The sequence below is a fragment of the Corythoichthys intestinalis genome, chromosome 4 (assembly GCF_030265065.1).
Source record: "Corythoichthys intestinalis isolate RoL2023-P3 chromosome 4, ASM3026506v1, whole genome shotgun sequence".
Taxonomy (NCBI): domain Eukaryota; kingdom Metazoa; phylum Chordata; class Actinopteri; order Syngnathiformes; family Syngnathidae; genus Corythoichthys; species Corythoichthys intestinalis.
This window is the reverse complement of record NC_080398.1, coordinates 9858183-9872327: the sequence shown is the minus strand read 5'-3', so window position 1 is coordinate 9872327 and position 14145 is coordinate 9858183. Positions and strand designations below refer to the sequence as shown.

At 37.3% G+C, this 14145-nt stretch overlaps 1 protein-coding gene across 4 annotated transcripts in view; it reads left to right on the top strand.

Moving 5' to 3' along the window:
* LOC130915132 (CUB and sushi domain-containing protein 3-like) overlaps nt 1-5519 on the top strand; it is a 386272-nt gene extending 380753 nt beyond the window's left edge. For 3 of the 4 annotated variants that reach the window (XM_057834920.1, XM_057834921.1, XM_057834919.1), the window contains exons 69-70: nt 1104-1245; nt 1557-5519. In XM_057834920.1, coding sequence (XP_057690903.1) covers nt 1104-1245; nt 1557-1716 — 302 coding nt within the window. In that variant the 3' untranslated portion in view covers nt 1717-5519. Of the gene's footprint in view, nt 1-1103; nt 1247-1556 lie in introns of those variants that run through there. The other variant, XM_057834922.1, reaches the window with a different exon arrangement.
* The last annotated feature ends 8626 nt before the right edge of the window (nt 5520-14145 follow it).

Here is a 14145-nt window from a genome sequence, read left to right as displayed (position 1 = left end):
CTGTCTAAAAAAAAAACATTGTTGCTCGTTTAATGTTTGCAAAAAGCCATTTGGACACTCTACTGAAGTTTTGGTAAAATATGTTTTGGACTGATGAAGCCAAAGTTCAATCGTTTTGGAGTAACACACAATGTCATGTATGGAGAAAAAATGGAACAGCTCACCAACATCAACACCTCATCCCCACCGTGAAGCATGGTGGAGGAAGCATCATGATTTGGGGCTGTTTTGCTGCCTCAGGGCCTGGATAACTTGCAATCATTAATGGAAGAATGAATTCAAACGTTTATCAGGATGTTTTGCTGGAAAACCTGAGGCCGTCTGTCAGACATTTGAAGCTAAAAAGAGGATGGATGCTGCAACAAGACAATGATCCAAAGCACAGAAGTAAATCAACTTCAGAATGGTTTCAGAAGAACAAAATACACGTTCTGGAGTGGCCAAGTCAAAGTCCAGACATGAACCCCATGGAGATGCTGTGGCATGACCTAAAGACAGCGATTCATTCTAGAGATCCCAGGAATCTGACGGAACTAGAACAGTTTTGTGACAAGAATGGGCCTAGATTAGTCCTAATGGATGTGCTGGACAGATCTGCAGCTACAGGAAGCGTCTGGTTGAAGTTATTGCTGCCAGGGGGGAGGGGCACAAAATATTAAATGTGATAGTTCACTTACTTATTATTCCCCCTTCTGTCATTGTTTGCATAGTATCCTCATTAAAATATGAAAACCTATAAATGTTCGGGTGGTTTTAGTTAAAGCAGACACAGTTTTTTCATCTGTGTGATTTTGACAAAGATCACATCACATTTGATGGGAATTTTATGCAGAAATGTAAGAAATTCCAAAAGGTTCTGATACTTTTTCATACCACTGTAATGAGGGAGTGTGTGTAAAAGACCTTAAAGAATTAAACCAAGACCACTTGCCATTATTTATTAGTCATGTTTAATACTTCTGGTTTTAGATGGTGATAGCTTTTTTGTAAAATAACTCTTTTTTTCAGAATTTATATATTTTTTCTTTTTACTATCACATTAATACGGTACATCTTTGCACCATGCAGTATTGATTTCTGTTTTTTGCTTGTCTTTTTTCCAGGTTTGAGTTTGAGAGAGAATATTACACTAGCTGACCCTGAGACCAACACGTCCTCCAACAGCAGCTCTGTTGCTGTCGCAATCCTCGTGCCTTTCTTTGCGCTCATCTTGGCCGGTCTTGGTTTTTATGTCTACAAACAGAGGTACATCTCCATCCATTTCCACAAAATATTAACTGCATAAAAGAGAAGTGTATGTAATGCTTTTAGGCTATGTTTGGAAAATTGTTCACGGGTAGTATTTTTGTTTTACGTAGCCTTCTTTTCCACAACTTCCATAATGTTAGTTAGCAGTGGACTATGCACTGTGCAACAATAATTACCAGTGAGCCTCATGTACCTACTTCAGCTGTCCACGGCAAGCTAAAGTACACATGTTTATTGGTTCGGAAGAAGGCAGGATAATTGGGATGCTCTCTTTTCAACTAATTTGCAAGCCCTTCCTTTATCCACAGGAAAACAGACAAAGCGCAGTACACAGGATGTTCTGTTCACGAAAACAACAATGGACAAGCCACGTTTGAGAATCCCATGTACAACACCAACACAAAAGCTGCCGAGGGGAAAGTCGTCCGCTTTGACCCCAATCTCAACACCATCTGCACCATGGTTTGATGCCTGCAGCGTCCCACAGAAGGACTACTTTGTTTGCTTAACATGAATATATATTGACATATTTAGACTTTTTCCGGTTGGCGCTAAACAAAGTCAGAGAGCTGCTCAGAAACACAAAGCACACGCTCACCAACACAACACCTTGCTATTTGCGGTGTAAACACAAAAGGTAAGAAATGGAAATGAGGATGGAGAGGTGCCTCATCACCTTCTTATAGGTTGGTGAAGAAATAAAGAAGAAGAAAAGGGGCTTCCTACACTCTGTGAGTGTTGTTATAATAGCCTTCAGTCCAATAGTGCTATTCTCTTTAGGGTTATTATGTCACAATGCCAATGAGAAATGTTTTATTGTAATTTTCATGTCCACATTAAGACATGTTTCGTGGTGAGTTCCACATCCTCTATTTTGTTTTCAACCTCAGCACTGCAGTGATCGAATGATTTTTGAAAACTAAAAAATAACTTTGCTCTTTCCTCATACAGTGGTTGTGTTTTTCAAGTTATACAGCCAGTGCGCCAATTTAATTGGTCAGTGCATCCCACTGACAAACTATATGGCCTGGATTTAATTACTGAAGTGCAGTGCCATTTTGCCCAGTTCCAATGGGAAAGCTTTTACTTTTAATGTACAGTATTCTCACACAACAAATTCCTTTGTTTAAAACCGGTTTGCGTGCCATTAATTTATTTAGCCAGATATTTTTTCTTTGAGTGTTCACATTAATTTATAATTCTAGTCTATTGAGTGCGTTAGTCATATTGTGCCATAGTATTTATACTAAAATGATCCAAAGTAATTTCTTTTCATGTTCTACAGGTTGACCCAAAAAATGGGAACATTTTAGCAATCCATTCAAACACAGAGTGGTGGAAGAAAAATATTTTATACTAATTGAAACTTTAAAATGTGCCATTTAAGATACAATTATGGAATTTTCATTTAAAAAATTATGTCCTTTAAATGGCGTCCTCCTGCACGAAGCATTCTTGAAATCTGCTGTTGGGGGAAAAAAAGGAAATTTTTTGCACATTGGCAGACGTGAGCAGGTGGCAGCACTGCCAGCAAGTAAACAATGTGCCATTTTAGTAACCATGATGAACTCGGGTGGAAATTCACAATATCCAGGCTCAGATGAGGAATCAGTGAATCAAGAACGCATTCATATAGGAGGACGCCATGTAAAGAATGTCATTGAAAGAAAAAAAAAAAAAAAAAGAAAAATTCCATCACTTTCTTTAACCCTTAAATACCTGCAACATGAAGCAATTTTCAGAGAATCCCAAAATTTGAAAAAATAAGGTCCTCATGAAACCTTTTTTTCAAATTCAAAAAGAAAAGTCGAATATGTGTAATAAGCGCTCTAATATCTATAACCCTTACTAAATCTTGTTGTTGTTTTTTTTTTTCTCGTGGAACCTGCAGATGCATGTGTTGGCTTGCATCCATTTTTTTTTTTTCAAAAAGGTATGTCAAAATTCTGAATTAGTCTCAAAATCATGAAATTTTAGGTTCATCAAATGTGATACATTTGGCAATAAAGGGTTGATGGCATGTTTTAAGGATTCAATTAATATAAATGTTTCCTCTTTCGTCACTTTGGGTTGTATTTGATTGTTTAAAAGTTCCCAGATTTTTGGGTCACCCTGTATTGGATCATGGGTATCTGTTTCATTTTATCCCCAATAAGCCTATTGTAAGTCAATGAAACTCATTCGAAAAAAAGGCACAGATCAACAATCTCAAAGTAGGAAATCTTTGCATAATTATTACAGGGTTTATTGAGTGTCATGTTTAAGCATGAGTGCAGCAGTAACGACCAGGTTATAGGATTTAATCCATGATCAAAAGGCAAAGATGCAAAATGTCAATGTGGAGTTGGAGGTTTAGTCAAGCTTATGTTTTTTTTTTTTTTTTTTTTTTTTTTCCCCCCCATCTTACTTCCACGTCCTCATTGTGGGCTGGAAGTAAGTGATCAATCTTTGTTATTTTTAGAAAAAGCTGTGCCTTATAGTGCACACTCATTGTACACAGCCAAATCTTATAAAGTCACACTTGCCCCTACTCTGCTGGTTCCCAGTGGCTATAGCTGGGGCTGTCATATAACCTCCACCATTTTCCCCCATTCATTTAACCCATTCCAGTAGGAAACATTTCACACACATTTGCTTTGCAGCTTGATTGGCTGTTTTTTAATTTGTTTTCAAACTTCCTGCCCCACGCACCACGTGTTACCTCGCTAATTAAACGGTCAGTTATTTATGTCACTTTGTGTTCATCAGCATATTTTGAAAAGCTTGATGAGTACAAGGCCTTGATCTAATTCATTGACGCCCACTGAGAGTCATCAGCTGCTGCCAACAAATGTACAATAAACATGATCAAAGAAAAATCGCACAATAATGAGCAACCATCACCATTAGATTTTCCATATGTCTGATACTTTCTACAATACATCATAGCAGTGCCTTGAATACTGTATGGGCATATGTTGTCAAAGGAGGCATAACATTTACAGCATTAGAAATCATATCCTGTATGCTGTGTAGGAATAAACCGCCGAATGGAAGCCCGCTTGCGAGCGCGTGTGATCATACGTAGTTTCATGTTTCACCTGTGCATGTCAGCTCAGAGGTGATCCACTATAGAACTTTGTACCTCTGTCATTGCTGTTAAACACTTTGTACATTTATACAGTTTTGATACTAGATGGAATTCCTTGGTGAGATGTCTTGTGTTATAAATATGTAATATATTTTGCCAAGCGCGTATTTCCTATGGACGATGATTTAAAAGATGCATCTTGTAAAAGCAGAGAAGTTCCGATCAGTGAAAACCATCAAACGTTATCGTACTCTTCAGAAATGTTATATATGAATATGTACATATGCTGACATTTTGTAAAGAGATCTATTTTTATTCAAATAAAACATTTGTAAGTTATTGAAAATGTTGTGTAAAATTCACATGTAAATGTCATGTAAGATTACAAAATGTTTTGTATATTTTTTCTTTATGAGCAATGTATAAACCCTTAATTTAAATATAAAATATAAAATTAAGTTCAGTGTTGCGGTTTTCTTTTCTCATTACAAACACCTTTTTGTGATCAATGCAACTCTCCACTTTGTTACACTTATTGCAATGTAAGCGTAGCGAGAGAACTAAATGTTTTATTATTCAGCCACTGTTGCCCATTTTTCTTTTTTTTTTTATGAGTTTTCCATTTGCTGACCGCTGCTCAGTTCAGCACTGATGTTATCACTGTCCAAGGCACCCTCCACATACAGTTGCCTGTAACGACATTGTGTACCAATAATTCTTGTTAACAATAGCGCTGGTGCTCAGCACATATTTGCCACCCATTAAAACATTTGATGGTAACATGATTTTTATTCCCACTGTGCATATTTTTAGTGTGCCTGAGGGGGCAATGGTAACCATTAAACGTGTAAGCTTATAAAAATGGTGATGCTACACTTATTTTACTTTCTATATAGCAAGTGTGCATGAATTTTGCCTCTAGGTAACTGATAGCAATTACAGAGAATCTTTGAAAAAATCAGTAAGGTGAATGCTCAGTTTTGCGTATGCCTCCTCGGAAAATTTAAACATTTTTGGTAAGCATACAGAGAATGTACAGTGATATGAAAAAGTATCTGAAGCTTTTGGAATTTCTCACATTTCTTTATAAAATCCCCATCAAATGTGACCTGATCTTTGTCAAAATCACACAGATGAAAAAAAAACTGCTTTAACTATAACCACCCAAACATTTATAGGTTTTCATATTCTAATGAGGATAGTATGCAAACAATGACAGAAGGGGGAAAAGTAAGTGAACCATCACATTTAATATTTTATGCCCCCATTGACAGCAGTAACTACAACTAGACATTTCCTGTAGCTGCAGATCAGTCTGGCGCATCGATCAGACTAATCTTGGCCCATTCTACTCTACATGCCACAGCATCTCAATGGGGTTCAAGTCTGGACTTTGACTTGGCCACTCCAGAACATGTATTTTGTTCTTCTGAAACAATTCTGAAATTGATTTACTTCTGTGTTTTGGATCATTGTCTTGTTGCAGAATCCAGCCTCTTTTTAGCTTCAACTATCTGACAGACGGCCTCAGGTTTTCCTGCAAAACATTCTGATAAACTTTTGAATTCATTCTTCCATTAATGATTGCAAGTTGTCCAGGCCCTGAGGCAGCAAAACAGCCCCAATCATGATGCTCCCTCCACCATGGTTCACAGTGCGGATGTGGTGTTGATGTTGGTGAGGTGTTTCATTTTCCCTCCACACAAAGTGTTGTGTGTTACTCCCAATCAATTCAACTTTGGTTTCTTTAGTCCACAAAATATTTAGCCAAAACTTCTTTGGAGTGTCCAAGTGCCTTTTTGCGAACATTAAACGAGCAACGTTGTTTTTTAGACAGCAGTGGCTTCCTCCGTGAAGTCCTCCCATGAACACTATTCTTGGCCATTGTTTTACATATAGTTGATGTGTGCACAGATATAGGACAGTGCCAGTCATTTTTGTAAGTTTTTAGCAGACACTCTAGGGTTCTTTTTTACCTATCTGAGTATTCTGTGCTGAACTCTTGCCGTCATCTTTGGGGGACGGCCACTCCTTGGGAGAGAAGCAAATGTGCCAACCTATCGACTGTTGATTGATGAACATCCAGACTTTTAAAGATGTTTTTGTATCCTTTCCCAGCTTTATACAAATCAACAATCCTTGATCGCAAGTCTTCAGTCAGCTCTTTTGACAGAGCCACTGATGCACATCAGACAATGCTTCTCATCAAGACATTTCTTGATGAGAAGCAGGTGTGTGTTTTATAGTGGGCAGGGCAGCTTTAAACCACTTACCAGTTATTGGGCACACTCATGACAAACTGTTTGGTAAAAATTGGTTTCAATTGCTCTTTAAGTCCCCCTAGGCAGAGGGTTCAGTGACTTGTTTTTCCCCCTTCTGTCATTGTTTGCATGCTATCCTCATTAAAATACGAAAACCTATCAATGTTTGGGTGGTTTTAGTAAAAGTAGACAGTTTTTTCATCTTTGTGATTTTGACAAACATCAGATTGCATTTGGTGGAGATTTTATACAGAAAATGTGAGAAATTCCAAAAGGTATAGATACTTTATCATACCACTATAGTTATTGTCTGGACTTCAGCGTGAGGCCATACTTCGATTGATTGCTGTCCACTGCCTTAGCCTCCCCAGCTTTGGAAATGACCAGAAAAGATGTTTGACAGACGACTCTTGACACACATAGGCATAAGTCTTTTAAAAAAATCAAACACTGTGCACTTGAATGGCAGGAGCTAGCTGGATTTGGTACTCAGGCTAAGCATGTACTTTAAGCTTGGGATTTATGTATGGATTATAAATATTTGCCTGGAAGATTTTTCCATGAAGGCTATGTCGAAGCCTCATCAAGCAGCTTTTTGTTAAAATGTGATGATATTATGGGAATATTTGTAGACCAGGATTTTTGTTGTTGCGGTGGTTGTCTTGGCTTTATAGTATAATACACTAATAATAACTCCTAAATATATCCACTTGATCCTGTTTTGTTGGCAAACAAAATGCAGAATGAGTGCTTTACAGAGGCTCGGAAGGAAGCTATGCTGTGGAGCTCAGCATGTCCAATTTGAGTGTGAAAGAACAGGTTAGCTCAGTGTGCCAATTTCCACTATCCTGCTCACTTATCTGTTGTCATGTGGAATGCGCACGTGGCTGTGGGAAAAAATCAATTTGCAGAGGTGCGTGATGGGATGACAATGACGGTACTTTCCTGGCAGAGTACGATGATAAAATACCTTGTGGCATTTTGTTTCATCAAGGGGCTGAATGTGTTCCATGAAATCAACTCTCATCCACAAAAACACTGGCAGACAGAAATATTGACTTCACGCATGATAGATACAAAAGGAAGCACTAGATGTTTTGTTGATAACATCAGGTTTTATCACAAACAAAAGGAAATTCTTTTATTGATGTCATTTTTTAAATGTGTTTTTAGAGAGACAGAGCAGTAATGTATATTTTTCTATGTACCCAACTGACAGTTGACTAACAAGCATCCCCACTGCATATTTCAGTCTCTTACTAATGAGCCTTTTTTTTTTTATGTGTTCTGATTGGCCATGTGTCCTTAGGGTGCTGGACTCCTCTTTATTAGCTAGGATGACATGTCGAAGAATGAAAGCCCCAAGGAAATGGCAATCATTGGCGCACGCACTCACCTAGACACATACACAAATAGGTACCGTAGTTATTTGTACCTGGTGTCTTAATTGTCTCAGTACCAAAATCAATGTCACAGTATCTTGCTAATCCTTCCCATATATTACCTGACATTTGTGAGAGTGCTGATGTTTTTCTGCGTCAGGGTGGCAGTGAAACTTATGTAAAGGTTCTGTTCAGAAAGATTGAATGGGATGTAATTCTCTATTCCATGAAGCAGTCTCCCAGAGCATGACTTGGGAGAGTTATGCGGTTTAATATACTCTTTTTAATCTTTAAGTGAATGAATAATGTAAATTCCTCCATTACCATTTCAGTAAAATGAATATTTAACCTACAGTTAAATCACGTGGTCACTGGGAAATTGCCTCCAATAGATCAGAAGGTCTGTGATGGATCTGATCTGAAAGATGTTAAACTGTGGTCAAAAATAAGTCAAGAACATAACAAATGGTCTCGTTAATCTTGGGCGCATAGTCTGTGTTCAAGTTTAATATAGTGTTAAGTATTTTTCATAAATTAAAAGGACTGACATGAGCACACTGTAATATTCCTACTTGATAAGAATTCTACGCCTCTTTATTCGGAAACACAAGAATATATTGAATAAGTAATACATTCATATTGCACAGCATATTGTTCTATTAAACACAACAGTTTTTTTTTTGTTTAAAATACAAGTTTTTTTTTAATGAGGGGTGCAAGAGCAGAAACTGAATTTTCAGCCTTGTCTATATTTTCTGCCATACAGTATATATATATATATATATATATATATATATATATATATATATATATATATATATATATATATATATATATATATATATATATATATATATATATATATATATATATATATATATACTGCTCAATCGCTTACAGTGTATCACAAAAGTGAGTACACCCCTCGCATTTCTGCAAATATATCTTTTCATGGGACAACACTTACAAAATGACACTTTGACACAATGAAAAGTAGTCTGTGTGCAGCTTATATAATAGAGTTAATTTATTTTCCCCTCAAAATAACTCAAAATATCGCCATTAATATCCAAACCCCTGGCAACAAAAGTGAGTACACTGCATGGGAACTACTGTACGTACATCCCTAAATGTTCAAATTGAGTACTGCTTGTCATTTTCTCTCCAAAATGTCATGTGACTCGTTACAGGAGTGCTGTCAGCATTGCTGCAGAGATTGAAGAGGCGGGGGGCAGAAATTTGAACATTGGCTGAATTTTAAAAAAGAATATTGGCTAATCAGTCACACTTAAAATTTTACTACTAATACAATGTAAACAAATTAATTTATATGCTAACAAATTTTTTTGTTTCCATTATATTAGCAGTAAGATTTTTGGTGTGATTGATTAGCCAATATTTTTGAACTGAGCCAATTGAGTATAGATTTTTTCAGTGTATGGTGCTGGTTAAAAATCACCTCAGTGTTGTACCTGATTTTCGGAAATATATATTTTTCTATATCTTGGAACGTCACAAAGGACTAATACGGATATTTTAACCAATGGCATGGACAGTGGTATACCGTAATAATAGTAATACATACAGTAGAAGCAGTGATCTACTCACTGTTGTTCTCCATCCTCTCTTTTGTTGACTAACAGTATTCAGTTGGCAGGAGGGGCCAATAGCAAAGTTTACCTCATGCCTATTTGAATAGAAATACTCACATAGTGCCAAGGTCCAAATGATGCTATTAATTGGGGAACATTTTTGCATGTTCAGGGCTTTGTTCAAGTAAGGCTTAAACTCACAGCAACACACAGCAATGTGTTGGTTGGTGAAAAAAATGCTATTTGGAAAACTAACCACACAATCACACATGATTTTCTGTACCAAAGAAAATTGACTTCCCATGTAGGGGCAATATTGATGATATCAAGCTTGAGATGGTAAGGAACAATAAGCTTTCAAAAGGATATGCGAGTAGTTATAATGAATAGAAAATGCAAACATTGCAATTCCAGCAATTTCATCAGCGCTCTCAACCTCAATCTCAGCAGTCCTCTTTACATGCCTTCTATTTTCCCTTAAGAGAAAAAGGGAGTCCACAAGAGAACAAAGGCGCCTGCTTTTGATCAGCTTTGACCAAGTAATTGGACATCACAAGCAATACATGAAAAAAAATATATATATTACATTGAAGGTGAACACAACAACTGAACAAGAATCCCATTTTTTTTTTTTTTTTTTTTTTCCGGTCCATTCCTTAAAATGACTCAAACATGTAAAAACACCAACAAAAAGCAAGTGGATTTTTAAATACAGTTTTACCTCTAAATACAAATTTGTTCCAGGACCTGGTTTGTAAGTCGAAATAGTCGTATGTCGAGCGGGATTTTCCCATAAGAATATAAATAATAATAAATTATAATTCAATTAATTCGTTCCTCAGCCCAAAAATTGATGCTAAGTCCTTAAAATACACATAGCAATTACGCATAGCAAAACAAATAAATTATAAATGAAAATTGGAATTGTGATAATGTAAATAATAATGATGTTAAAAAATCGGGTTCTAATGTGGCAGTTGTGTTTTGCATGCTTTTCCTGAATGCACCATGTGACTGACGACAGAGTGAGAAAATGCTGTAGAGTTTTACTTTCTCTTTTCATGTTGTTTCTGGCGTTGGCTACGGCGGCAGTAGCCATGTTGTGTTGCACAAGTTCTGGAATAAATGATTAAAAACCTGACAGAGCTGGCGATTTCTTTGCCGATGTTACAATAATAATTGTTACCTTAACCTATAAAGACTGGCGATCGAAGGTTGGAGGAGGACCGTTGGGATTATAGACGTATTCCAGCCGTATTGTCGAGCCAGTTCACTGACGCGCACACAACGCTCATATTTTTCTATCATTTCCGTGTTAATTTCAATGGTAAGCATCACCTTTTTCATTTTTTACCAACTGCAATAACCTTTTTTAGACCCATGTTGATTTCTCTCACAAGAAAATCCGCAGTGTGTCCGTCTTGTGGGAAATTAATGAAATTGCAACGCTGTCATAAATCTTATTTCGAGCATGTCGTCATATGTCCAGACAGATGATAAGTCAAATTTTATGTCGGATGTCGAAAGGTAGGTTCAAAAATCGAAAGGAAAGTTCAAAACTTTCCTTTTGAACTGGAGTGTACATAATGGTAAAATGGTAAATGAAATATCCCATATGATACACTACCATTCAAAAGTCCCAAACTTTTGAACGGTAGTGTACATTTTTTTTTTTTTTTTTTTTCCAAATTAAATGCTTGCTTGTTTTGGAAAGTTATGTGTTTCATTACCTAGCCCATGGCGTTTTCTTACTTCCTCGGGGGCAATAAGAATCTTTGAGCCCTGGCTGTTGCTCAAGGACCGTGTGGCTTTCATTTTTCTTTTAGTAATCAAAAATTGAATATTTGATTTAAAATTAAACTAGTTCGTTCTTTTGTTCTAATGCAGTTTTACATCTGAGGATTGCATTGCTCTTGTTACATAACAAAAAAAAAAAAAAAAAACGCCGATTTGGGACACCCGGTGCCAGATGTATCTGAGCTCGAACTACATCTTCTATACCGCGGTTGCCCAAAATTTAATTCAAACCAAATGAATACTTGCTTGGGTGAAACAAATAGGACAAACGATAAATATTGAAACAGAGGAACTTAGAAACGTAGGAAGAATTCAGTGTATTAAATTCCAAAAAACAATTATTAATGAAAAGTTCAATGGGAAATCTCATATAAAATACATTCATTCTGACTATTTCAATGAATAAAGCAACATCTTGCCTTGATTTGTATATATTTTCTGTCACAGGAGATGTTTAGACACTGCTACACCGCAGCCACTGTACCACTTTGGTGTTGCTACAAAGAAGGACAAACTCCAACTGCAATTGACAATTTAGAACTGCTAAGAAAATCATCGGTGTCAACCTTCACACTCTGGAGTTTTAAGTGCTAACCTGCCAATTTTTGCACATCTCTGTCCTGACAGTACTACTATAATCACTCTTGTAGCATCATTGATGGTAGTTTTGCATGTGATGCAAAAGCTGCCATTTATAATATTCATTTTTTTCTTTTCAATGTTTCTTAAGCGCGCCGCCTTGCCCACACCGTTTGACTGTTTGACATTGTTCAAACACTGGAATTCTTGTGCAACACATGGAAACTTTCGCTTGACACCCAAAAAGAAATTACAGTTTGCCCAAAAATGGAGGTTTTTGAAAAAAATGTAGCATTTCAAAATGTATCTAGTTCTACAATTGTTATCTAAATCACATAGTTTATACTTTAAAATGTTCAGTTTTTTGGCAAAAACATATGGTTCCGCCAAAATATGTCCAAAACTTTGCCATTTATTTCCAATGAACAAAATTTCCCATTCTTTTAGGGTTCCATTAACATAAAGTGTCCTGTGATCAGTGCTGTTTTCATTCACAATGACAATAACGTTAATATTTCGTCGACAAACAATTTTTCCATGACGATGATGTGACGACGACGAGCTAAAAACATGTCTTGGGAGAATAAAGCAAAACAAGACGCATGCCAGTTTTTGTCTGACAAGACGAGTACGAGATGAAAATTTGCCATAGTTTCCGTCATAAGTTCACAATGTGTGACATTTGCTTATCGTATGTGTAGTTAGCACACATCGTAGCATTGTTTGGTCATGTCACTCATGTGACATGCTGCGCCCCCCTCCACCCCAAAGAGGCGCCCTTACTCACCGGTGTTCTCCCCAGGCTCCAGACTTGCCTTTTTGTAAAACATGTCAGGTGCTGCTTGGTAAGTTTTATTTTCTTATCTGGGCTAGATGTGTCATGTTGCTTTAGCCATGGAGGTCTGTGCTGGATGATCATCACACACTAAATATAACTTGTAGCGTTAGCATAGCATAGCATAAGCATTTAGCGTGGTGAGTGTCGTCTTAAACTCTTGGAAAATCATCCAGGTAGGTTTAATTACTTGAGAATAATGTACTGTTTTTATATTTATATACAGTGCCTTGCAAAAGTATTCGGCCCCCTTGAACCTTGGAACCTTTCGCCACATTTCAGGCTTCAAACATAAAGATATAAAATTTTAATTTTTTGTCAAGAATCAACAACAAGTGGGACACAATTGTGAAGTGGAACAAAATTTATTGGATAATTTAAACTTTTTTAACAAATAAAAAACTGAAAAGTGGGGCGTGCAATATTATTCGGCCCCCTTGCGTTAATACTTTGTAGCGCCACCTTTTGCTCCAATTACAGCTGCAAGTCGCTTGGGGTATGTTTCTATCAGTTTTGCACATCGAGAGACTGACATTCTTGCCCATTCTTCCTTGCAAAACAGCTCGAGCTCAGTGAGGTTGGATGGAGAGTGTTTGTGAACAGCAGTCTTCAGCTCTTTCCACAGATTCTCGATTGGATTCAGGTCTGGACTTTGACTTGGCCATTCTAACACCTGGATACGTTTATTTTTGAACCATTCCATTGTAGATTTGGCTTTATGTTTTGGATCATTGTCCTGTTGGAAGATAAATCTCCGTCCCAGTCTCAGGTCTTGTGCAGATACCAACAGGTTTTCTTCCAGAATGTTCCTGTATTTGGCTGCATCCATCTTCCCGTCAATTTTAACCATCTTCCCTGTCCCTGCTGAAGAAAAGCAGGCCCAAACCATGGTGCTGCCACCACCATGTTTGACAGTGGGGATGGTGTGTTCAGGGTGATGAGCTGTGTTGCTTTTACACCAAACATATCGTTTTGCATTGTGGACAAAAAGTTCAATTTTGGTTTCATCTGACCAGAGCACCTTCTTCCACATGTTTGGTGTGTCTCCCAGGTGGCTTGTGGCAAACTTTAAACGAGACTTTTTATGGATATTTTTGAGAAATGGCTTTCTTCTTGCCACTCTTCCATAAAGGCCAGATTTGTGCAGCGTACGACTGATTGTTGTCCTATGGACAGACTCTCCCACCTCAGCTGTAGATCTCTGCAGTTCATCCAGAGTGATCATGGGCCTCTTGGCTGCATCTCTGATCAGTTTTCTCCTTGTTTGAGAAGAACGTTTGGAAGGACGGCCGGGTCTTGGTAGATTTGCAGTGGTCTGATGCTCCTTCCATTTCAATATGATGGCTTGCACAGTGCTCCTTGAGATGTTTAAAGCTTGGGA